Raw genomic sequence first — 26,908 nt, forward strand, 5'->3', positions numbered from 1 at the left:
TTAAAATGTTTTGTCCCTGGCTGTGAGTAAAGGCTGTGCCCAAATTAGACTTGAAGGCAATATACTAATTGTGCATTTCTTGTGAACTGCTTTCACAGTTTTACATAAAAAAGTAATAAGGTGGTTTTGAATCAGCCAATACAAAATATATTTCCTGTTGAAAACAAAAACTCACAGTAACTCACAATTTATTTGTTGACATAATAAGATTTTTAAGCCACTGTCTGCCCAGCTCTGTTAATGGCATCCAGAATATTAATACAATGGGAAAATGACCCATGGGTACATCTGTGGTGGGAGGGGAAGTACTAAGTTTGAAAGTCCAACATGTCCAGTCCACTAGGACTAACTCACATCTACACAGTGGATGATAATTGAAACAACTGGTTAAAGGAGATTAAACAGATTTTATAACTGAACACCAATTTAAATGAGATCTTAATGACTGACTTTGTGATGCCTTTCTCCTCCATAAACAGCTTCACACATTTGGCTTTCTGTCAAATCTTGTGACACTGTTTCTATTAATTCCCATTAAATCGCTGGTGCAGACATTTAAAGACTATATGAGCAATTTAACGCTAAAAGCACAACATAAATGCATTGGGTGTTATTTTAAAATCATAATCACTGGAAATGGAGGAATTGAGGTTGCAGACGTGACATTGAGAGCTGTGAATATTGGCTGTGGTGATGATTCCTGCTGACCTACAGTTCCTTTAATTGCTCTTTGAGGCTGGCTCCAAATGATAGTTAATCCTCATAGACTGCCACATTATAGATGATATAAACATGTTTACAGCCAGATATGAAAAACTGCTTTAGTCATAGCAAATTTCACACTTAATCTATAGGAAGGGTATTTTTTACTAATTGTACTATAAGCTTTAAAGCTGTGTATGAAGCATGTGGCCACTTTGGCAGGTTGAGTCTGATGCAGGCAGCTGCAGCTCAGCTTCACCTGCACTAATTAAAGCCATTAAACAGGATCTCCCAACAAGTGTTTTTGGTGTGCTGCCTTTTATAGTAACAGCTAGTCCACGAAGACTGTGCTCCAGTTGTGGAAAGTGACATTTTTGTACTTTATTTGTATGATGTGTGTGTCTGAGCGATGTATGTATATTATAACCAAACCTCCCAGCACTAATTATGCAACATTGGCCATAAAAAAGGAAAAAAAGATCTAAGAGTGTTTTTGACTCCACTACTAAACACATCACTAATATATTCTCAAACACATCCACACTTCTGTGCACTTCTTCTGTCACACTTACAAGCCGATGGATGAGATGAATTTAGTATCTTGTGAAAGGACACTTTGACAGCTGCCCCAGACAATCTATGCAAGCAGCAAACGGGCTTCACATGTTTTCAACCGCAATTCCACCACCCACGTAATTGCTGTCGCATTAATGTGAAAGCTTAGGCAGCACATGCACAGTGAGGAGATGCAAATGCATGTTATTAAGAGCATTATAATTTCTCAATAAACAATTGATAGCTTAGATAAATAAGTAAATATGAGGCACTCCCATTTTACATTGTCACGGGATGAACTGTATCGATGAATGCTCTTCAAGGGTTGTGTGTCTTACACAACGTGATCACTGTCAAAGTGTCTCCATCAGCCCAGAAACACGGAGGCCTTGGAGATGCTCATTATTATTAGTCAAACCTTAACTTAACACAAGGGCGGGAAACTTTTTTAGTGCAAGGATTTTCCTTGACAGCGGAGTAATTTACCAGTGGTCACTGTAGTGTGAAGGTTGAAGCACAGTTGAGATATATCGGAGCGCTGCTTGTTTGTATTGTACTGGTGGAAAGAGTGATGAATGGGAAGATGGGAGACGGGGATGTGTAGGCTCACCTGATCGATTGTTGGGCGAGGTCCGCACAGGAGAGATGGAGGGCGTACGAGAGGAAGAATAAGGTCGCTGTCTGTCTCTCTCTATCGTGGAGGAGGAGCCAACAAAATGGTACTGGGAATAGCCGTCCTGCGGGAGACCAAAGTGAAAGCAAATGAGGAGGAGAAGATTTGAGGCAGTGTTTAGTTACCTTGCAATGGTTTTACATATAATTGCACAGATTCTGGATTTATATACCCAGAGTACAGAGGCTTTACCTTTTTATAGAGGCTGCGCAGGTCTCTGTATTGCCACATGCTGTTCAAGACTTGAGATGCAGCTTTCACCACTTTGGGACTATGTCTGGGAATTCAGCAGAGAGGAAAACAAAAAAACACAACGTAAAGCTCGACCGTCCTCTGCTCTGTTTGGGTAGACGCCGTTTTATAAAAACACCACAGTTCAGAATAAAAAAGAAAAAGACACAAAATGGAGACACTAAACACGCATGTAAATCAGCATCTCATGCAGCCTTCGAGGAAAACGTCTTCTTCATCTTCTCTGATGTGCCACTTAAATGTTCGTAGAACAAATTGCATAATTGTTTTTCTGATTGATTTATTAGCCAATATTTCATTCTGTTTCCCCCAAATGACTAATGACTGTGGGTTTAATTGGCTCATATGGCATTATCAGTGCGTAGGAAATGAAACTTTATTTCTTCGAGACATTTTGATAATGTTGTTGTTTTGGATTCTCAGATTGCGGGCTGTGTAATTTCAGCAATGCAAATAGGGAACACTGGAAAAATGTTCTTTGAGGAACAACACAACTGAACTGGTACCTCTAATTTTATCTAAATGTGAGTCTAATAATAAACACACTACTAATTCGTTTTAGCCTGTTATCTATCATGGAGAATTGAATGCCATGTTAGGATATAGACATAGACAAAACAGAAAAAGCACACAGCAGGTGCAACATTTTTTCTACATGACAAAAATTAGAAATGTATACGATATGCAGTTAGAACAAAAGTGAGCTAAAATTACAGCTGAAGTTATGCTACATCATATTATCTATATCCATATTCACTCGCTTTTATCTGTAATCTTTGTCTGTACTTTAGTCATTCCTCAGTGCCAAAATCTAATCATAACACAGCTGACCTGCTGCTAAAACCAACTTAGCAGATGTCAGTAGCTGTCATCTAGGAATTTTAACTTGGAGAACTCCCACTCTTTGAACTTCTGGTTTCCTAGGGACCGCTTTTAAATCATATATCTAATTGCATTAGGGATGTGCCTAACTATTTGACTAGATGTTTAAGCACTGCTTCCTCTCTTAGCTGGCAACAACTGATAAAAATAAGTCCCAAAAGGTTCTGTTCATCTGGACGTAGCGTTTTCAGTGGGAGAAACGTTCCGTCACTCATTCAAGTGACTTCTTCAGTCTCAGCTGACTGCAGGTTTCCCCAATCTTATAAACAGTACATTTACACAATGACTGAAACTAAAAACCACTGAATGAACAATGGGCTGGGAGGTCAGTCTCTTGATCATTAATATGAAAATTCTGTACCATTCACAGAGTTGGGGAATGGCTGCAATCACAGCATTGTGAGATGGCGAAAGACGTACCAAAATGCAGATAAGTGATTAAATGTTTCTCCCACTGAAAACGCTACGTCCAGATGAACAAAATCAACCTTTTGGGATTTGCTTACCTGGATGATTAAGCATGCATCAAGACAGATAAAAATAAGATTTAATTCATTGCTGATTTTAAGATATTATGCAACCAATAGCCACTACGCACAGCTTCAGCCTTAGAAAATGAGACAAGAACATCAACGAGCAAATTCTTAAAAATGCTTGTTGCACTTTTTCAAGTTTTGCTAACACTTGACTATTTGTTAGCGAGTATTTGTAGACAGTAAGACAAAAAGCAGACACACAGACCAGCAGACTTCTTTAGTATTTTGAAAGAGAAAATGAAGAGCTATATACTATTCTGCAACACAGTCTACACAGGCCAGTGGCAAGGAATGAAGGTTGCTAATGCTAACAAATCTAACAATAGCTATAATGCAAACAATGGGGCGATCATGGCTCAAGAGTTGGGAGTTCGCCTTGTAATCGGAAGGTTGCCGATTCGAGCCCCGGCTTCGTTGTGTCCTTGGGCAAGACACTTCACCCGTTGCCTACTGGTGGTGGTCAGAGGGCCCGGTGGCGCCAGTGTCCGGCATTCTCGCCTCTGTCAGTGCGCCCCAGGGTGGCTGTGGCTACAACGTAGCTTGCCATCACCAGTGTGTGAATGTGTGTGTGAATGGGTGGATGACTGGATATGTAAAGCGCTTTGGGGTCCTTAGGGACTAGAAAAAGTGCTATATAAATACCATTTACCAAATCTGTGTAAATGCAATGGCATATACAAAGCAAATGCCACACATTTCAGTGACATTTAAAATAATATTTGGTTATTAAAGAAGCCGATTGTTCACAACTATCCCACAGATGCATCATTATATAGCACAACTTCTAAAACTTAAACTTTATTTAAATTATTTCTCTCCAATTAATCTTTCTTGGTTAACTACAATAATAACCATCAACGTGACTATTAAACCCCATTTCTACTAGACTGCTCAAATACGTCCTACCATTTATTAATGTTTCAATCATAAATATCATCCATCTTTATCAATGGGCATGTATATCTCCAACCTTCTTTTCAACAATTCTTGAAAGAGTCATTGTAAAACAGCTAACTGATCATCTGGTGAGTTCCACAGGGTTCTGTGCTGGGACCATTTCTATTTACATTCCCTTAGGCAATTATTATTAGCAGGCATAGCATACATTTGTTTCTATGCAGATGATACCCAGCTCAAGATATCTAACATCAGTTCCTTAAAAAGCCTTCAATTCTACTTTTAGGAAGTAGAACCAGAGTAGAACCTTCAGCTTTCAGGCCCCTCTTCTGTAGAACCAGCACCCAGTTTGCATTTCAGAGACAGACACCCTCTCTACTTTTAAGATCAGGCGTAACAGTTTCTTATTTGATAAAGATTATAGTTAGAGCTGGATGGAGGTTCTCAGTCATCCAGGTCATCGTAGTCTGGATGAAGCAATCCTGAATGATTCAGCTACGACTCGGCGACAGCCAGCAGCTTCCAGCAACCACTGCTAAATGGTTTTCCTGTTTCTATAATTTCCAACATAGCAGACAGCTTTTGAGCATTGTACACGACATTTCGTGAGAAACCTCAAAAAGGCAGCAGCTAAACATAATCTTGACAAGTCTGGCAAATCCGAGGATTTGTAGCAATGGGAAACTTCCACGGCTGGATCTTCAGTTTTATAGATGCTACCTTTAAATCCTTTAAATAGGAATACCTTTAAATTAAATAATTTGTATTGCTTTAGTGCACAGTACTGTAATATAACAAACAAAAGCCTCACATAGAGCAAAGTAGTTACTACAGCACAAGCTGCAAGCACTGTAAGATGTGGACGGTAAATATGTTTCGTTGTAGCAAGTTAAACAAGTTAAAATTATACTCCTTGCTCTGCGCCTCTGTGTTCTCTCTCTTTATAGACTGTCCAATAAAAACAATGTAGGTGTGTGGGTAAACAGACTATGCAGGGAGCGCACAGGGTACAGACTGGCCAAACTTTAGCTGGATCTTATTTTCTGTTGCTTTGACTGGTGACTCACAGCACTAAGAAAAACAATCACACAGCCTCTGTAAACCTTCTCTCCTGTCTCAGCTCTGAGCCCCTTCACACCAATACACATCTATATTCCTACTCCTTTCTTATCCTTTTGATCAGTCCACCTGTTCGCATCTTGTGATTTAAAATGTGATCAGCGTATAAAAAACTATAAGACGATACAAAGTGTTGGTGCTTCCTCACAACCTTGACTAGTTAGATCATTTCTACCGTTTTTATCGTCACCTCCGCATCCTTTTAGTTTACCCCCTCATCAACATGGCATCGTCTTCCCATTCGGCTTACTTGTCTCCCTTGCTGCGGGCGATGCCAATGAGCTTCTCGATGCCGCCAGCGTCCCTCAGGGCTTTGGTGTTCTCCATGTTCTTGGTGATGACCTCATGCAGCGCGCAGCAGATAGCCGTGATGGTGTCATCCGACATGGTCTTCCCCACCAGCCCGCTGTTGCTGTTGGTGCCACCCCCTCCGCCTCCTCCCCCACCACTGCTGTTGTTGTTGTTGCTGCCTCCAGGCAAACGGTGCACCAGGTCCCTCATAGCATATTTACCTTTGGTGGGTGAGAGTGACAGGGAAAGTACGGGTGAGGTGAATAATATATGAAGAAGATACAAAAAAATGTAGGAATGGGAGCGAAACAAACATTTTGTGGAGCTTCTGTGTGGAGTTTGTGTGTTCTTTGTGTGCTTGTGTGGATTTTCTCCAGGTACTCTGACTTCCTCCCACAGTCCAAAAACCTGCATTTTAGGTTAACTGATGATTCTACACTGTCTTTCTCTGTTAGCCCATTATTAGCTGGGATGAGCTCCAGTTCCCCAACAATAGGTGTTATGGATGGGTTGACTTAGGGAGTAATTAAAAATAAACTGACTTATGCCAGGCCTTGAATTGATCAAAACTTTACTTTTTATATGCAAGTTTGTAACCAAATAGTTAGCCAGTTACTGCCAGCCAGCCTTCTTCCTGCTAAAACCGGGTTTAAATCCTGCACTTAGTCAGAAGCAGGTATGGGGCCAGCTCTGTCCAGCTTCTAACAATGCAACGAACTTACAATATTGTTGTGTTGACTTTACAAAGTAAAGACTTTCACACAGGAGGGACAGAAAGCCTGTAACTTATTAAGAGGATTCAATTCAATTTGTTGAAGTTGCACAGCTCTTTCACCTTAACCAATTCCTCCACAAGATCAACAATCCTGATGCTCTGCACTAAACTAATGTTGAAACTGCTTTCTTTGCTTTGCTTACATCAGAGCTGCTTTTATTTTTGCTATCAAGGTAGAATGCTCAAAGTTTTTGTCTCGACTGTACAAGTCTAACAATTTTCTTATTTCATTGTTTCTGAAATCACCTGTACCTGCTGCATATAAAAAAAAATCAGCAAGACGATGCCTACTCCTAGGCAAAATACCTACTTTGAGTGCATTCACATGAAGACACAAAGGTGTAACCAATGTAAAGGCCATTCTAAAGACTGGTTTTAATAAAGCAGTTAATATTAGGTTTGGTAAAGAAAACCAGACCCTGGTCCAGCATGCACATTACCCAAGTTTGATGTGGAAAAGGGAAACAGTAGAAGACATTTGCATCTAAAAAATAAATGTAGTATTAATATGTATTCTGTTCTTCTAACATATTCATCAAACATTACGTGGGAACCTTCAGAATCCCAAAACTTGCAGCAAAGACAGTTTTATTATATTCTACTAAATTTACCCAGTAGAACAATTACCAAAATGTGTTGAACTTTAATCATATGCATTATAAGCTAACAGTAGACTTAAATGTAGTGTAATTTCACATTACTTTCACTGTAATTTCTACTATAGTACAGCATATATTGTGGAAACAGCTGTAAGTCAGTTAAAAAAAGCACAGGAAAATAAAAAAGTCACAAATATCAAGATATTTTTCTTCCCTTGTTTCGTTTTTTAAAGAAAGAAGCTTCTGAAAGCTGGAGCTCACTACCACTGAGGTAAAATTGCAGCCTGGCAGGCCTGCTGTCAGACACTGATGGAAACATGACCACGTGATCTCACACAGACTGACTACATTTCCCATGACACCTGAACACTGCTGTCAGGAAATCTTGTCCGCTCTGCTCTCTGGTCTCCATTCTGATTGGGTCATCACCCTGGGGTGGCGGCGGTGGTAATGGTGGTGGTGCTGGGGGTGTAGTTGCACGTCATGACTCACTGACAGTTTGCATGCAGACTACATGTGTTTTACTGCTGCTGTACATAATATATAAGAAGAAACTGTTACTAATTTACAATAAAACTTTACTATTTCTACGTCATAGCAGGAGCGTTGAGGGACGGCCATGTGACCAGCAAGAATAAGCAAAACCTAACTGGACAAATTTTTGGAGCATGAGCAAAGGAAGAACTCTTTACATTTTTATCCACATCCAGATCAATTTCTTCAATACAGCAAAGCAAGTGATGATGCAGTGCTGCTCTAGGTGACTGCAGTGATACTAGCTACTTCTATGACTGCTGCAGAGAAATGATCTGAAGCATGATGTGCTGGAAGACATGGATAACTGTGAGCACAAAGCACTACTACTATTTTAAAATACACATTTAGTTTTAAGTGATAATTAAGTGAAAGCAATACAATGGCTCAGGTCAGATTTTTCTAACTTTTCCTATTTTACAGATCAAAAAATCTATTATCTCCAGATAATCGAAGCAATCGACAAATAAACTGGTATAACCAATTACTGAAGTTAAGGGTAGATAAGAACCACATAAACATACTGATTTAGCTACTGCCACAAAATTGCAGTACTGGAAAGATTCATCAGTCATTTTCACTGCTCAAATTATTGTTAAGAAAAAACGCTGAGATCAACAGAGAAAAAACAAAAAACGCTAGACTGTAAAAAGGAGTTTCCTATTGTCACAGAATCATTTTAATTATATTTAATTGTTTTTTTTTTTTTAATTTTATGGCTCCATCAGCTGTGGTGACACCTTAGGAAATAAGGCTGTACCTGGAGGTACTGCAGGTATTGCAACTAAATATCACAGCTATATTGTTTTCTAACACGGGTTCTTTTAACAATTCGCTCAGTCGTAATTTTGTTGTTAAACACTCCTTAAAGATATTAAGTCAAATTAGGAAATCTCTCAAACTACCTGATTTTTCAGTAGGAATGCCAATAATACATAACTGCTTGTTTAAACCAGGTAAAATGGATAGGGTGTTTTTAGAATGGGGGGGAAAGGGATTGAAATACATTGAGGACTTATATACAGATGACAAATTTATGTCCTTCCTTCAACTTCAAGAAAAGTTTCAATTACCTCAATCACATTTTTTTCGTTATCTTCAAATAAGGAATTTTGTTCAACAAAACTTTTCAGACTTTCCACTGAAGCCACGAAGTTATACTTACTTTGATATAATTCGGAAAGCAGATTTTAAACATTTGATATCTCAGTTTGTTAAGTGCTTTACAATCCCAGTTGATTCCGACCGAATTAGGAAAACATGGGCTGAAGACCTCGGGGTCCCTCTGTCTGAAGACCAATGGTCAAATTGTTTGTCCAATATTCAGAAAGGCTCAATAAATGCCAGATATAACCTAATCCAGTTTAAAGTCATTCATAGACTACACTTTTCTAAACTTAAACTTAACCGGATCTATAATTCTGTATCCCCCTTATGTGACAGATGTAAAGTCGGTGAAGGTTCTCTTGCACATTTATTTTGGCATTGCCCGGTTTTGAATGCTTTTTGGAGCCGGATTTTTATGTGGTTTTCAAACCAATTTAGGAAAAAAGTACCACGTGATGGTACATTGGCTATACTTGGATCATTTGCATCAATCGAATCTTTTTCCTTTTCACAAAAACAGATAATTACAATGGGTATGCTGGCTGCAAAGAAACTTATTCTTTTACAGTGGCGGTCTTCTTCGGCCCCGTGTTTTAACAGGTGGCTTAATGAGATGGTGTCTGTGGCCAGGGTGGAGCAGATAAGATTTGATAGAGAGGGGAAACTGGCGAGTTTTTGTATGATTTGGCAACCATTTCTAGAATTCTTAAAAAAAAAATAACTGATCATAATTCATGCCTCACCTCCGCGTGAATTATTTTATTTGTTTTTTTTTTTTTTTTTTTTTTTTCTTTTTTTTTTTTCTTTCATGCTTATAAGTTCACAAATGTTAAAAACAGTAATTGTTCTTGGTTGATTTTGTATAAGCATGTTTGTTTAATTTAAAGCAAAAGTAAAATTAAAAAAAAAAAAATATCACAGCTAGACGGAAACGCCCCAGAACACGGACTACAGATGCTTTTTTGTTCTCTAATTTGACCAGGTAGAAAAAGATTAACACGAAAGACATTTCCTGTGTATTTATTTATTATACTTTATTTATTTTTAATTAATTCCTTTAATTCATTTTGGAGGGACAATCTTCAATAATCCAAACAGTGAAAAGAGAAGAAGAAGAAAGAAGAAAAGACTAGAGTAGAAATATCACTGAACATCTAAAAACAGATCATTAAACCGCAGCAATTCAACAAGGCCAGCTACAAACTTTAAAGTAAAACTAGACAAAGAAAAGAACAGCTGTGAGCCAATGCACAGGGCACAGAAAACAAATCACAATAAAATTAAACCCCCAACAGTTCACTGGTCCCCGGTGATTCAACACCGTAACTACGCCTGTGTCAGTGACTCACTAACTCAGCTTGTTTATTGTGGGAAGTGATTCTCTCATTGCGTGTGAGAAGAGCACCTGCAGAAGCAGAAGAGTGAATATTGTTAGTGCTAGTTATTGTACTCACCGCGCTCAGCTGTAAAGTATGTGGATAAGCTGATGCTGCAGTAAAGTGATAAGCTGTCATGAACTGTGTAACTGTACTGGCACTGGATTGGTTTAACATTCTGATGTGCGTGTCTCTGATTTTTTTTTAATTATCATGATTGATACCGCTATAATTACAAAGATATAAACACACTGGGAAGTGAATGTCTGCGTTAGTTGGCTCAGAGCAAACCTTTCACTGCAGATGCTATTAATATCTGCTGCTGACAGCTCTGAGGCCTCAGCTACACATGTGTTTACATGATAAACTGCATTAGAAGCACATCACACAACATGGCTGAGGGGAAAGCAATGTGTCCTATCACAATATACCTGCATGCCCCATGGCAGCACGGCAGAAAAGTTAACATTACAGCCTGCACACGGACGCTTGCATTCACACAGAGAAACATCACATCGACCATCAGACGCTCAGCATCAGGGAATAAGTGGAAGGAAACATGTGGTGGTTGCTATGGGGACCAGTAGAAAAGCAGAGTTATTACAGACATCACCTAGTCTCAAAGGGAACACGTAGCAGTAAACGATCAGTCCAAGAAACACTACCTTCTGCTTACAAAGTAGAAACAAATTTAAAGACCGATGATGCACTATGCAATATTTTTGCAACTTTTATAGACGCTAAACATGACATTTAAACATGTCTGCAGAAACCAATATCATAAGGATGTACTGAAGCAGGGGAGTAATTCTCTCAGTGCGTGAAGATAACTAGTCTACAGAGAAATTTATTTTTAATTACTCCCTAATATCCAGAAAAAGACCATAAAGATGTTATTCTTCTCCACTGTCAGAGTGTGTTTTTGCTCTCGAAGGTTTGTTTACCCCGTCATCTTTTTCAGACTGTGTAGATTTGTTTGTATGGACAGGTGGGGGCGAGTGTGGCTACTCACCAATTAGCTCCTTGTTCCTGATGTCCAGAGCCATGTTTCTCAGGGCTGTAGCCACAGCACAAACGACCCTATCATTGTCTATCCTCAGTAACTCCACCAGGATAGGGAGTCCTTTCTCTTTGCGCACTGCAGCTCGGATATAGACGGACCACTGGGCAGGACAGGGAGAGGTGGACAGAGATGTCAGAAGACATTCATTTGTATCATTTTTGCCAAATCCATTTTCATTTTTTCGGAACCACAAATTGCCATATTTGGATAAAAGTGCCAAGCTATCCGCTAATGCTAACAAGCTTGGTTAGCTTGCTGTATTCATAAACTGTACACATGTTCTGCACAGACACACATACAGCGAATTAGTGCTAAGAAACAAACTGATTAACAACCTGATAAGTTATATAAAAATTACCCATGAATTAAGGCTGCGCCTTTCAATGACTTGCTTTTGAAACTCTTAGATGTCCATTGCAGGAACTGCATTTTTTTAGGCTTCTGTTTCGTTGAGGTTGCTGCTTTGCCCTTATCCGTACCGCACAAAGAGAAAACAGGTAAATACGTCAACAGTGGAAGTCACAGTGTTCCCTTTCGCAAGGTGTAAACGACTTCGTTCTGTTGATGCCAAGAGGTTACATCCTGTTTTCTTTCGTTGTCCTCTCTAAGCAACTGATGGTATAACTGTGCCCTTTGACACGCTAGCAGAAGTGATGTGGGCAGTAACAAAATGTGAAAGCACATGATCAAGACACAGACGCAAGCGTAAACTGGGGATGTGTCTGTGAAGGAGATGACGGGTCTGACTCTTTGCCATCAAGGCATGTTATACAACACAAGGTTTTTAGAAGAAACACCTCTCCTGCCATGTGCTCTGTAAACCAGAGGATCACCAGATCATTAGGAGTCATCCTCTGGAAAGCTTTCATTGCACAGTTATAGGACCAAAGTATTGGTCAGATTGGCACATATAGAAAACGTTCTTAATTCCCGGACAAGGTCCTCAGTACTCAGTACTGATTATTCGGATAGAAGGTGCACAAGCATGGGGACAGCATATTTAAACCCAGGATTAGTGAGGCAACAGGTGCTGCACCATCATGCTGCTCATCAACGGTGTAATTAACAGCAAATTATACATTACAAATGCTCTTAACTTTGAATTAGTGCTTTAAAAGGCAATTTTCTTTCTTTTGCATTTATTTTTACCAAATGCTGATTTCAGACACAATGTACTGAAACTACTTGTTGCTCTAAGGTAAGAGGAAATCTTAAAGGGCTAGTTAAATGATAACATCATTCTTGATCACAAAATCAAAAGAATATCTGAAGTGGTTAAGCTTTTTATATTATTACTTTCAGAGTGTTTTTGGCACCTACTGGAACTTGGAGAGCATCTTGCAGATGCCATTTAGTATCTGAATGATTCAGCCACTGCACTGCATTCTTACCTTCCAGCTGCCAGCAGCTAGATTCTGCAGAGCCCCAGCTGCTCCCTCCAGGGTGTCTGGGTTGGAGCACTCAGACAGCAGTGTGAGGTAGGGCTTAACGATGGTGGGGTGCCATAACATCTGGATGCCTTTCGGGGGCTCCGCCAAGTCTGGAAATGGGCCGACGCCGTCCCACTGCGGAAGATGGCACATAATTCAGAAAAGAAAAGCATTCAGAATTCTGTGTGAGGTGAGGTTTGACAGCGGTGGAGTGCCAGCACGGTCTCCTCAGGCAATAACGGGAGAGGAGAAGGACGAGATTCACTGTCACAAGCAACTTATGACCACTGGCAATTTTTTTTCCCACTCTCATCGGTGACTGAAATCTCACATCTACTCCTGCTTGGATGATGTTTTTTTTTTTTTTTTAAAAACACACAGATACTGTATATCAATAATAAATGTGAAAAATCTTTCAGATGCAGGAGAGCTGCAACATAATTAACAAATGAGTAGCTGCTTCCATATTTTCATATGCAGCACCATTAGTTTTTGAAGCTATAAGTAGCACTATATTTTAAATACAGATTGGGACGGGCTTTTATGAAATCAATTTGGGATTATAGAATCACATATACAGTTTACAACATGTGGCATGCTATTAAATTACTGGGCATTTCATTTTAAAACTATTAAATAATGCATAATTGCAGAATAAACACCACACCGCTGTCCTGCCCATAAGTAATCGAGTATCCCGTGTTATAAATGCAGCTGCAGCTTGGGCTCATGAATGCCTGAATACCAGCTGTTTCAGTCTATCTCAGGCATGCAAGAAATACACATCCCATTGTCACTCACATGCTAACTAATAGTTAGCACAGAAGCTCTTCAGTACAAGTGAAGACACAATGTTAGTCAAAGTAAGCTGAGCGGCCACTACAAAAAGGTTCATTGCAGCAAACCTAATCAGACATTTAAATCAACACCACCTAGCTAAACATGGATATTTTAAAGAAGCTAACAAATTTAAGCGGCTTAAGCTAAAGCTAGCTAGAGCTCAGAGCCAGACAAATGGGTTTAGCAACAGTTATAGTTATGTTGGTAATTGCTTAATATTTTTGTTTTTCATAACAAAGAATACAATTCTCCCATTCTCTTTGCATTTGTTATAGTCTGTGTTATAATGCTAACACATGGCACTGAAAATTTGGTCATTTTTCTTCCCGTGATTTCTCTTTCCCCATCTTCCATCGCTTCCTTTTGTCATTTTTAGCATCTCCTTATTCCTCTCTTCTCTAATTACCCAACAGTTGATAGTTTTTTTCCCTCTCCAACAAGCTCCCCAATCGCTCCTTCATGGTAATCATCCACAGCTGCACTGGAGTGGAGAAACACACATGGAGGGGAGAGAGAGGCCTGATATATTATTGTTTGGAGAGGTTATGATTTGTCTCTTTACGATCTGATGTCAGGGTTACTTTTAAAATCCTTCATCTCCCTGGTTCTGCCTGGTTTGCATGCGAGTTTGCAAATGGTTAGCTCAACAAATTAGTTAAAGGCCATGGCTCATTGCTACCATTTATAAAGATCTCCTCTCTCTCTTTCTGCCTTTCCTAGAAATGACAGAGAGAAAAAATAGGAGCACGCAGGGCTAATGAGCAATTCACCCACCGGAAGTGCCAGAATTTCAATCCCTGCAGCTTCACTAGAAGTGGTAAAAGACATCTTCCACTCAACCAGAATGTGATGCTGATTGCTTATTAGCATGACAAGAGGTTAGAGCCTTCTCCAAGGCAGCCGTTTGGTTTCTGCCAACTAGAAGAGCTCTCACTTTTTAACTAAACAGAGGATGAAACAGATGGACAGAGCCTGGAAACTCAGAGACACACCAGCATCTTTAAATCTGGAAACGGGTAGTAAAGACATAACGTCCTGATGCTGCTAGTTAGCATGAGTCCCTACACTGATACCTGTTCGTCTTAGAAAATCAACAGCAATATTTTAACTGAGGGCAGCTGTTATAAATGTACGTTGGTGGTGAGTAATACCATTTTTATGAACTTTATTTCACTAGGAAATGTTACCCATAAAATGTAGTCTTTTCTGCGATAGGCCCAGGATACTGTTTTGCAACATCTTGTAACTTGGGACTTACATTTAACACAATGGTATTAAACACTAACCACTCTCCTATCTGTGCCGACACATTGTTACTTAGGTTTAATTAGTGTAGCATGGACCCCTGTCAGAGAATACCCACTGGTACAGCCCAAGCATTAAACAAACCATAAAAGAAATCCTCATAAAGGAAGGCTTTTATGAGGCCATTAAAATTCTATATGTGATATCTGTGTGGATTGAGCGGGGGAAGAACAACAGGCAGAGAAAGCGATAAAGTAACAGGAGGAAACCAAGACTGTAAGATAAACCAGTAATCAAAGTGCCAATTAAAAACACCAGGACAACACAAAGCTCACAGATACAAATGTGATTGTTCTATAGTTCAATTATCAACAGATCAGATTTAATCCATTCACAAATAATTTGTTGTTTTTGTTTCACCAGTTCAACTTTAAAGTCCTTTTTGTCACATTTTTCTCTTTTTCTGTGTTTTCTGATCACTTAAACAGACCCTCTATTTAGAAAATCTAAATGTTGCCCCTAAACTGTTGCTCCTGGTAACCTAGCATTAGCATCATCACGTCAAACTGCACTCTATGCTGCAGGCGAATGAATTTGGAATCATCATAGTTTTTTATTGGTGAAATTAACACTACAAAAAAGCACAACACAGAAAACGTCTGACACTAAAGATAACAGCAACTTAAGCTAATGTAACTATCTAGCCATCTGTCACCTCTGCATGGTGGCTGCAATGCTCCATTTGTTGATGCTTCCTAGAGTTCACATGATGGGGACTCAAAGTCCTCTACTCTGCAATGAGGCAGTAATTTGCATGCTTGACTTGGATTTTACAGTTACGTTCCAACACTTCCACTTAACTGAGATATAATAAATTGGGTAGTTTGTAATGAGAAACCTGTTTGCATGTGAACTAATGCGCTTCACCATTTGATTCTGGATGTCTGAACGGGGGCATCGGTTCTAGTGTCCCCAGTGCTTGGTTTGTGAAAATACTTATGCAGTCTACTTTATCTTCAATAAAAAAAAGCACCTTCATCCATTGGTAACATCAAATGACTGGAGCATAATGTATATCTTATATATTTATATATATATATAATATAATATATATATATATTAGGGGTGCAACGATATTCGTATCGATATTGAACCGTTCGATACAGTGCTTTCGGTTCGGTACGCATATGTATCGAACAATACAATTTAAAAAAAAAAAAAAAATTAATTTTTTTTTTTTTTTTTTTTTTTTTTTTGCCCGTTCTACATCAGAATTGTTGTCTTGAGGCCAAGAAAGATGCCAAGCGGATTTATTTTACCAAGTGGATCATCATGGCCTTGCCATATTGGTCCATTTGATTGACCTTTATTATAATTATGAATTTATTTTATTTTCAGTTGCAAACGGGACAGACATGACTGTGGGATAGGACAGGGGGAAAGAATGAAAGAAAGAGGGGGAGAGAAAGAAAGAAAACCAAAGGGGAGAAAAAAAAAAGAATACAAAATTTGTAATTTATTTTATCAACTTTCCTTCTGACAATGCTGTCTGTGTTGAGCGCTCAGTGAATCTGCATTTGACTACTCCGCCTAGGCTCGAGAGTGCAGCCTAGGCGGAGTAGTCGAACGCAGATTCACTGAGCACTCAACACAGCCATGGTCAGAAGGAAGAGCGCAGGGCAAGCTAGCGAGACAGAAGTGGACCTCCCCACCCTCATTCAGATCTGGCGTTTGGAATTATTTTGGTTTTCATGTGACGTATGACCCTGAAGGTAAGCGAGTCATGGACTAAAGTAAAACAGTATGTTGGATGTGCCATGCAATGCTCAATTACATGGGTGGGAGCTAGTGTGTTAGCGCAGTTAGCTCGTTAACGTGTTGGCCGTCTAGCCCCTCTGTATAGGGTAGCTCGTTAACGGAGATTTGCCGTGTTGTGGCGTTAAGGTTATTTCAACGAGATTAACGCTGACAGCACTAGTGGGAACACAACGAATATGACTGCACATTTACACCGACATCATCCTAGTGCAAAGACAAAAACAACAAGCATGCATGCTACAAACTTTAGCCGAGTCATTTAGACAGCTGTTAGCACAGGATTCTCCTTATGGAGACCTGATATGTTTAATATGCTGCTGAGAATATAGCCCAGAAGAAGCGGATAGTATAGCTTTTATTTTGGAAAGAGACATTTCTCTGTAATAAACTCTCTTTTCCAAAGATGAGTGATTCCTCAATCAGATACAGGGCTTGCAATATCGCTAGCCCGACGTCCTGGGGCTAGCGATTTTTTCAGTCGGGCTACCAAAATCTATCTCTCCCTGCCCGGGCTATTGTAGGAAGGAAAAATATATGTCAATGCTTTTGCATTCTTTCAGAAATGTAGCTGGGTAATTATGTCATTGGCATCGGTGAGCCACTGTCAATATGTGACATATTGAAATCCTGTTTGAATTTGCGCTTGTTTTTTGCTTTCACTTTGCAATCGTGCGAACTGTGTATAGAGAGCGACAGCACTGATCTGTGAGTGATTATAATTTGTGCACCAATTCCTCTGACATCATCGTATTAATCGTTAGCCTACTATGCAAACATGACAAGTGAAATCTCCCGCAGCAAGCTTAAACATGTGAGAGGTTGATCGCGCAGAGAATCGCTGAGCTTATGTGAGTGCGTGTGTAAAAGCAGCATGATATATATTTTAGTTCTGCTGAGCCAAATAAGACAGGTCAGGGTGAAGAAGTGACAGCCAAAGAAAAGCTTACCACAAAACGGAGAAGTTATGACAAATCAGACTATAAGGCAAAAAGAAAGTGCAGCTTTATGGTTTCATGGACAAAAGAATTTCTGTGGCTGCAATATGACTGAGCTAAAAAACAACACGCACAAGGGTTAGGGTTAAATTTAAAAACTGTACTTTTGATGTTAAAATATATATTTATAATTTTAATAAATGACAAATTAAAAAGGCATGAACATTTTTTTGTATCGAAAAAATATCGAACCGTGACACCAAAGTATCGAACCGAACCGAACCGTGAATTTTGTGTATCGTTGCACCCCTAATATATATATATATATATATAATATATATATATATATATATATATATATAACACAATATATACATTCAGATACAAAAGATGCTAGTCACTGGTATCTCAAGTCCCATTTTGAAGTCTTGATTTTAGCGTCTAAGGCCAGAATTACTAAACAGCACAGGTGCAGGGAGTTCATCTCAATATCAAGCACAAAAAATATGACTTTTTTGTAGTAAATACTGTCACAATTAGCAGTAATTAGCAGTACATTTTCCAAATGTAAATAAGTCATCATGTAAATATTCTCCCCCCCAAGAAAGAAACTCACAGAAATAAATATGCAACAGGGAAAACGTGCAAAAATCTTTAAGTTCCCACCTCTTACCTCTCTTCTCCCTGTAAATGCCAACAGTACTTTTTTTTTTTTTACAAAACCCAGTCTGCGCTGGTGGAATGCGTTAGTAAATCAAGCTGTTCGTTGGAGGTCAAAGGGACCACATTTAGACAAAAATGGTGGAATGCAAAAACTTTCTGCCAATTTATCTGGTTTTGAAAAGAAGCAGTCAAAGGGATCCCTCAAAAAATATTTCAAAGGGTTTTAATAGCTGTAAAATACAGTATAATGTAAATAATACATAAAATAAATAACGCATTAATCATATTAGTCATTGTGCAGACTTCCCCAGGTTGATTTCACAGATCAGATGAGCAGCAGCATTAACTTTTTAGCATAAGTCAACAGGTAACTGTCACCTTTGATTACTGCAGCTACTTCCTTCTTAACACACATGAAAGTTTCTAAAAGCACATGTAAATCTCCAATTTCTCTAGACAAAATTTGTGTCATTTGCATCAGTCATCTTCTTGCAGTTTGGAAGAGCTAAGGGTGCGGCTGGCTGAGTAGAGCATGTAAGAGGCAGGACACAGAAATATTCTCACATGGGTGCACTACGTACTTCAAAGCTTGAGTGTTTAGTAATAAGGTTGCGATGCACCTTGGGAAAATGCCTTTTTGTTATAGACTAGCTTTTGGAGCCAGTCTTAAATGGTCACGTAAGGGACTGCAGATATTTATTCAGCATTTTTAGCTCTCGTGGTCACTGCTCAGTGTGATACCTGTGTGTGTTAGCATTATCCCCAGATTTGTCAGGTCACTCAGGTCTTTCCCTTTATCAGAATACTGTTCAGAGAAAACAGCCACCATGTATTTGTCACCACAGTCATAATCTACCAGATTGTTATATGACAATGAATGCTGACCAGTTTCTCCATTCTTCTGTTCTCACCTGGTCATGTCCCTTCTTTTTCTTCTTCTTCTTGCCCCAACATCCCGAACTCTCTGCGTCCTTCCCTCCAGTATCACATAACAAGCCGTCCAACTCTTCCGACCCCCCCTGCTGGCTGTGAGAGGTCTCCGCAGCCAGACGGTACGACAAGTTCCTCAGGATGCACACACAGTTCTCTACAGTCTGATGGAGGGAGGTAATGAAAGAGACAGAGAGCAAAAGAGAAAGACACAGAGGTGACGGACAGAAAGATGGCCACCACTAAAACATCCCCAACCAAACTCTGGACCGGACTGTATACACAGCAAATAAACTCAGATAGACACACATGCAGCGCACATAATAAAAAGAGAGACACACACGCACGCTAATCCTATTGTTGTGAGTGTCTATGCAGTCAACAGTCACAGTCTTTGATCTTGTGAAGGATTTCTGCGGATTAAAAACTTCACATCTACTTGTGAAGGGCCTCCACTTGACGCACAAACTCACACACAAACACCCACACAGCTAGAAACACAAAAACACCATCAAACACACATGTATCTGTGGCACAGAAACATATACACATGGATGAAAATGTGCTCAAATAAAAGCGTGCTGAAAAACTCTCGCTAGAGATGTTTCTGTGTCACTGACCATCTGGATTGAGTAATACATGGTACACTCTAAGAAAAAAAAGACTAGAAAACAAAGAAACAAAATGAAAGTTTATTTTTAAATCAAAAAGGCTTGAGATCGCTCCCTATTGCTGATGGTGAAATCCCCAAATTACACTAAATCGACAAAAATTTTCACTTAATTCAATTAAATTCTGGTGAATTCAGGCGTTCCAATTACTTTCATGGCCACAGATGTATAAAATCTGCACCGAAGCATGAAGACCAAAGACTCTACAAACATTTGTGAAAGATTGGGTCGCTCTCAGGAGCTCAATGACTTCCAGTGTGGTACACTGGAATGTGAAAGTGAAAGTCCTGAGTGTCCATATCACTCAGGACCTGTCATGGTCCTGGTCACATTAACACCCTGGTTAAGAAAGCCCGGCCGCGTCTCTTCTTCCTCAGAAGACTCAGGGACTTTCATCGGCCACTGAAGGTGCTTAAGAACTTTTACTCCTGCACCATCGAGAGCGTCCTGATGGGAAACATCTGGACCTGGCTTGGAAAACAGCACCAAGCAGGACAGATGAGATCTGCAAAGAGTGGTGCGCTCGGCCGAACATATCATTTGATCAGAGCTTTCTGACCTGCTGTCCATCTGCACCAAGCAATGCAAGACCAAAGCCAGGAAGATCATGATGGACCTCTCCCATCCCAACAATGGACTCTTCTCACTTTTGAGGTCTAGGGAGCGCTTCCACTCCCTTAAGGCCAAAACACAGAGAATTGGGAGGAGCTTCTTCCCCCAGGCTATTCGGGTCCTGAACCAGGTGTAAGACTGCACGCACTCTGTTTATTTGCACACTTCTTATAATGTCTTTCATAAATTCTTATTTGCACATTTTACTGTAAATTTCTAAGTTAAAATCTGTAAATTTTGTAGTAATCTGTAAATCTTACTGTGAATTCTTACTGTCATTTAATGGTCAGGCAGCACAGCAATAAGCATTTCACCACGTCATACTGCATATGGTTGCTAGACTTGTAGTCAGACCGCCTAGACCAAGACCAAGACAATACCAAGACCAGAGGGTATCGAGACCAAGACAGACCGAGTCAAGACCAAGACAAAGTCGAGACGAGACCAAGACAAAAAAGTCTTTAAACTGCAGCCAGATTCTGCTTCATTTACGAGTGCGATGCACTCGCACAGCCCTCCTCACCCGTTTCTACGGTCTCACAAGAACGAGGGATCCGAGACCAAGACAAAACCAAGACCAAAGTCCGTCGAGACCAAGACAAGACCAAGACCACATAAAAGTGGTCTCGGGTCTCGAGACCACGACCAGTCTCGAGACATCCAACTCTAATGGTTGCGTGTGACAAATAAAATTTGAATGTGAATTTGATAGGATGCCACTAGTGCAACACGTACCGTCGTGAAATTTCCTGCCTACTAAATATTCCACAGCCAATTGTTAATGGTATCATATTAAAGTGGAAGTAACCTTGTGGATGCTGAGGCACATAGTGGCCAACTTTCAGTTCAGAGTCAGTCACTACAACTTTCACATGGCCTTCACATTAACTCAACAACAGTGCGTAGAGAGTGCAGTGTTGTTTTAAATTGTCAAATCATTTCCCCACATATTCACACTTATTACTGAACGTCTTCCCATCTTCTTTTTGTTCCTTCTATATCCAATGAAGTGATTCATCTCTTGCCAATATATATATAATTAGTCCACACATTGAGCACTGTCATAGCTCAACTGACCTCAGCCATGATCCTGGCAGATCATCTCATCTAGACACCAAATGACATTACCTCATTACTTAGCTTTCTATACATCCAATCGGCAAAATTCACGTAGGGTGCATTATTTAAGCATCTTCAATTGATCACAGTTACAGAACATCTGCAAGCCGCTGTGCAACCCACCTCTACCTCTGCTCCTTATTTCATGCTGTATGTGACTTAATATCTGTTATTAATGCTTGCTGTGTTCTGTGTTGCATTTTACTGTTGCTGTCCAAAAACAGAACAGAGCCACACTGACAGATATGAATTACTGCAGACTGACATAACAGTCTTCCTCTCACTACACCTGACACTCAAAAGAATACACAAAAGATTTTTAAAAAACTTTTAAACTTCAGCTTTTCCAGTCATGGCTCAAAGTTTCCTGAATCCTGTTGTTGGCATTAAATTTAAAAAATGTTTTTTCACAACTATATTGAGTTAAATGTTTAAAAATAGTTCAAACTTCTTTGGACAGTGAGTTATGTTTATGTTATGTTTATGTCAATATTATCTTGGATTAGGGTAGGCACCAATTTTAACAGGTCTGAAACTGGTTCACAACAACTGAGGTCAGATCTTTGTACTGGTAAATGGTTTTTTTGGAGTATTTAAACAAATGAATGAATACAGGGATCAACTGGTTTGCAAATCATTAAATCTTACACAGCTTTTTGGAAACAGCTTGTGTGCTGTGAATGTAGCAACAAAAAACTTTAACCTGTGCATCATTTTTTGCAGTGTATTTGTGGCCTGCAAGCTTTGAACATGATTGAGAGTGATTATGCATATACAGTGATCGCATACAGTCCGTGAGGGAAAAGATTAAACACATTTGCATTTTCCACATGCAGATTTATGCAAATCATAAATAGTACACATGTTTGGAAAGCAAAAGCACCACGTGCATTTGAGTTCTTGATGATATGTGTACAAACAAGAGGACACACACAAACACATTTGCAGGGCCCTTCCACATCATTCTCTTTTACTGTGTGCAGGTGTGTGTGTGTGTGTGTGTGTGAATGAGCTAGAGGCTATGTGAGTTTGTATGCCTTGCAGATATTTGCGTTCATTTGTGTGTATGTGCATTACCTTGCTGTCAATCTCGCTGCTCCCCAGAGCGGTCTGGATGACATAGAGCAGAGCGTCAGTCAGACCCTCGCACTCCCTCATCCTCCTACGGGCTTCCTCACCTGCAGAGCTCACATTCCTGTAAAACAGACAAACAGAACAGCTTTTAGAAGATTCCACACACCAAACTGCCCATTAGTTTTTGTTTCCTCACAGGTTTTCTGAGTGCGAGCACATGTGCTTGTTGAAATGTATGGAAATGCTTGTCTGTGTGACAGAGAGGAGAGAGGCTGGATGTAATGTCCTTTAAATGTCAGGCTATTAGAGATGGCTAGGAAATGCTTGTGCCCTCAGTGTCAGTGAGAAATGGCACCAAGACAAAGCTCTGCATTTGATTTTTCTCAGAGAATAACAAATAAATTTAAAAAGGCATGGTGCTGTTTAGCTGCAAGACGACACCTCTAATTCATTTTGTCACACAAATAAACACCAAATGCAGAAATATGAATGGCAATTATGCATTTAATTAAGTTATGTAAACTCTGTTAACATCTGAATACTCCATTGCCTCTGAATTGGCTATTTATGATAGTGAAGGTTATTACAATGTGTGGTTAATGTGCAGATACAAAACTCAAAAGTAGTGCACTATTAATGGCTTCACAAATTTTCAACCGTTTTAAAATAAATGCTTTCAAAGTAGACAAAAAAAAACTTATCAGCCAATGGGCATCCAAAAATATGGAATTAAGGCGATTATAATCAGGTATTACCAGTATGGCAATTTAAAAAGTTTTAGACTGTTTAACACACAATCATAGACTACCCTTTCCTTAGAAATTCAAGTGCTCTGTGTATCTTGTGTCCAGTACTGACTTTTTCCTGGCCACAAAAATAGCATTTAGCTTAAAAGTAGCTATCAAGTCAATTCAGAGAAATTAAAACTGATGCTGGGGGCTTTCCAACGATGCACTGAGCATTTCTTTTGCACTGACCTCTTGTCAGTCTCAGTGTATTTAAACATCACTGTGCATTTATTCATTAGTTATTATCAATCTCTGACTCTCTTTTACATTGAGTCTTTTGCCCCGTCTCCCTCCCTGAGCCTGGGTCTGCCTCGATTTATTCCTGTTAAAAGGCAGTTTTTTGTTCCCACTGTCATCAAGTGCTTGTTCATAGGGGGTTGTCTGATTGTTGGGGTTTTCTCTCGTGTTATTGTTGGATTTTTACCTTACAATTTACAACTCTTACAACTCTGTTGTTTTATGCAGCACATGTAGCAGAGTAGCACCACAGCTGAACACAGTAAGTTGTGATTGTTGGAAAGTCAGTCAACAATATCTCCTGCCCTACTTTTGTGATGTAAATATAACTCTAACATACTGCGTGTAAACACATGTGTACATTAAGAATTTTGGCCGATATAGACATACACCTCCTAAAAATAAATGTTGCTGGAAATCGATGTAATGGAAAAGGTGTTTCGCCTGCAGTGGGAGGATTAGAAGCCTCACATTTATCAACTCTTCTCAACAGTGAAATGAATAAGAGAGAAAAATGTAGAACATAAAACCCTCGATATTTAAACAAGCATATACAGTGCGGAAATTAGATATTATCCAGCAAGAACACAAAGAGAAACACTTGTACTGTTGGAGGCGTGGCTGAAGTATTTCTCTACCATAACCAGCATCAAAAAGCCTAACCAGTAAAAACAAAGGTGCATTCAGTAAGAAAAAAATATTTTATTGAGGGTTTACGGGAAGAAAAAAAGACCTTAATGGAGTGTCACTGGACTTACAACGACAAAAACAAAACTCAACTGACAAAAATCATGAAGAAATGGTAGAACAGCAAAAGTTCTAACTGTTAGAGTTTCCAAACAGTGTATAAACTGAATGAGGTCCTGTACTGGTAAATGGTTAGATGTCTGATCCCAAGCTACTCGTCCTAAACAAAAAGGCAAAAGCCATATTTATTCACTCCTAGGCTGTGTTTATAAAAGCTACCAGTTTTCAAAGCTTCATGGAATCACTCTGGATTTTTTTTTAATAGCCAGTCATGTTTGTTTTAATACCCAAGTCTGTTGAGGTCGTGTAGTTCTGAATGTATTGGTGAGAGTTTGAGAGAGAGGCCTGACCTTAAATGTAATGCAAAAAAACCTCCAAACATGTAGCGGTGAAGTTACATGTTTAAGTAATGCAGCGGGCTGTTTAATTCTGACCCTCAGCGGAATGTCTCTCAGTTTTATTAAGTTATGAGAGCATTATATTTTCACTATACTGTCAAATAATTGCTTAAATATTTCAGGTTGTTGACAATCTGTGTGCTAGTCTGAATCTTTCTCTTTTTGTCTTGAGCCCAAACACACAGACACACTGACTAAAAGCACTGTGAGCCACACAGGGCACACGCCGATAAACGCCAAAGTAAAGAACACTTAAGAATATTTGTAAACCTCTTTATATACTTCTTTCTTGCAGACATTTCCCACATTTTGGCTACTACCTGCTAATAGATTCAGTTTAATTAACCACACTCAATTACAGATAATTAATCCCTCTGAAGCGTTCCCTTGCAAACCACTGCTACAGATTATCTCTCATTATGATCTTTCGGTGTGAAGAATCTAAATAAGGAGAGAATCACAATGCAGGACAAAGGTTATATGTCTATAAAGCAGGTTTTAAAAGCGAGCACAATTGATTAACCCACAGCGTGCCGCTACAGCTGAGGGAAAATGTCCATCGACGAAAATGTCACTCTTTGAAGAGCCTATTTCTTTGTCTTTCTCTAATCTTTAATTCTCTAATCAAAAAACAAAGTCTCATTCGATATATTTATTTAGCTTTGCCCTTGTTTGTGTGCACATTTAGTTCTCTCTTTGACAGCTGGCAGGATGTATCTACAAGTACATGGAGCAATTTAATGTCCAAAACTGCATTATAATCCATCAGTAGTTCTCATTTTGCTCATTTAGGGACTACATAATGGACAATTTAGATTGTTGCTTTCAGATTTTAATGGCAAATGTTTTTTGTAACAAAGCAACAAAGCAAAAGAAAGTCCACAAAAAATCATTGTAAAGAAGGATTCTGCAAAAAGGCTATATCAAGTCAGTGATTATTACAGGCCTTCAATGTATTCTCTAACCCACACAGATCATTCGTTCTATGGACTGATGGTAGATCAGTTGAGAGCTAAAGAAAAGCCTGTTGCCTTATTATATAAGACTGCAAGAGTTGGTGCTGCATTTCTGTGTGTAGTTTCAGTGAGAAAGGTTCAAATGTCCCCTGATGAGAAGCATTTAAAAGAATCACATTCTTGCCTTCATTCACCCATATTGATACCAGATAGTGACGTAATTTGTCCCAGAAGCGTGGCAGAGGCATGTCTGCAAGTACAGTGAATAAATGGGTTAACTGTCTCTTCATTAGCTGCCATATTCAATGCACATAATTCACATTCAGCAGTCTGACAGCACAAGTTTTAGCTCTTCCCGTTAGCCGGTTCGACAGCATATGGCGTGAAGCAGCAAGTTAGCAGAGGGAGAAAATGTGCCTGTGTGAAAGTGAGAGACAGTGTGGCTGAGACGGCGTGAGACAGAAGAAGAAAGGCATAAAGGAGGGATAATATGATCGAGAGAGGAGAAACGGAGTAATAGGACGAGATGGAAATGGAGCGAGGGAGGAGAAAGTGACTAAAAGAGGGAGAGAGAGAAAATGAGAATGTGAGGCGGATAATGGGAGATGGAAGAGAGAGAGAGAGAGAGAGAGAGAGAGAGAGCAGGTGGCCGGCGATATACCAAACCCGCCATGAAATATTCAATCTTTAATCAGACTCCCAGCATTCCCTAACAAGGCGTGAGAAAGATGAATTAGCCCTTCGAGTTTAGGGAGCTGATCCACACAAAGCTATCTCCTGCAACACACTCACGCCAACTAGAATCAAAAAACACACACGCACTGCTGTATCAGATGTGTGCCTTCTCTCTCTCTCACTCACACACACACACCACACACACACACACACACACACACACACACACAACACACACAAACACACACACTACAGACACACCAAAGCCAGTTATGTGTAGCTTATTTTCACTGGGGGAGGATGAGGAGATATATCGCGGCTGAGATTAATGGCCCACACACTGAGTTAGGCAGAGGGACAAACAGACATGCGCGTGTCGACAGGAAGCAAGACATGCAAATACAGTCAT

The 26,908-nt window shown here is 39.6% G+C and overlaps 1 protein-coding gene across 13 annotated transcripts in view; it reads right to left on the reverse strand.

Moving 5' to 3' along the window:
• Nucleotides 1-26,908, reverse strand: part of ctnnd2b (catenin (cadherin-associated protein), delta 2b) — a 221,209-nt gene that overhangs the window by 8,539 nt on the left and 185,762 nt on the right. For 10 of the 13 annotated variants that reach the window (XM_042229109.1, XM_042229108.1, XM_042229110.1 and 7 more), the window contains 7 exons: nt 22,702-22,819; nt 19,204-19,386; nt 12,753-12,926; nt 11,311-11,461; nt 5,867-6,128; nt 2,123-2,216; nt 1,868-1,994 (listed from right to left, as the gene is read on the reverse strand). In XM_042229109.1, coding sequence (XP_042085043.1) covers nt 1,868-1,994; nt 2,123-2,216; nt 5,867-6,128; nt 11,311-11,461; nt 12,753-12,926; nt 19,204-19,386; nt 22,702-22,819 — 1,109 coding nt within the window. The remainder of the gene's footprint in view (nt 1-1,867; nt 1,995-2,122; nt 2,217-5,866; nt 6,129-11,310; nt 11,462-12,752; nt 12,927-19,203; nt 19,387-22,701; nt 22,820-26,908) is intronic. The other 3 variants (XM_042229113.1, XM_042229103.1, XM_042229105.1) reach the window with 1 other exon arrangement.

The sequence above is a fragment of the Haplochromis burtoni genome, unplaced genomic scaffold (genome assembly GCF_018398535.1).
Source record: "Haplochromis burtoni strain Fernald_Lab_line unplaced genomic scaffold, NCSU_Asbu1 Contig_380, whole genome shotgun sequence".
NCBI classification, from domain to species: Eukaryota; Metazoa; Chordata; class Actinopteri; order Cichliformes; family Cichlidae; genus Haplochromis; species Haplochromis burtoni.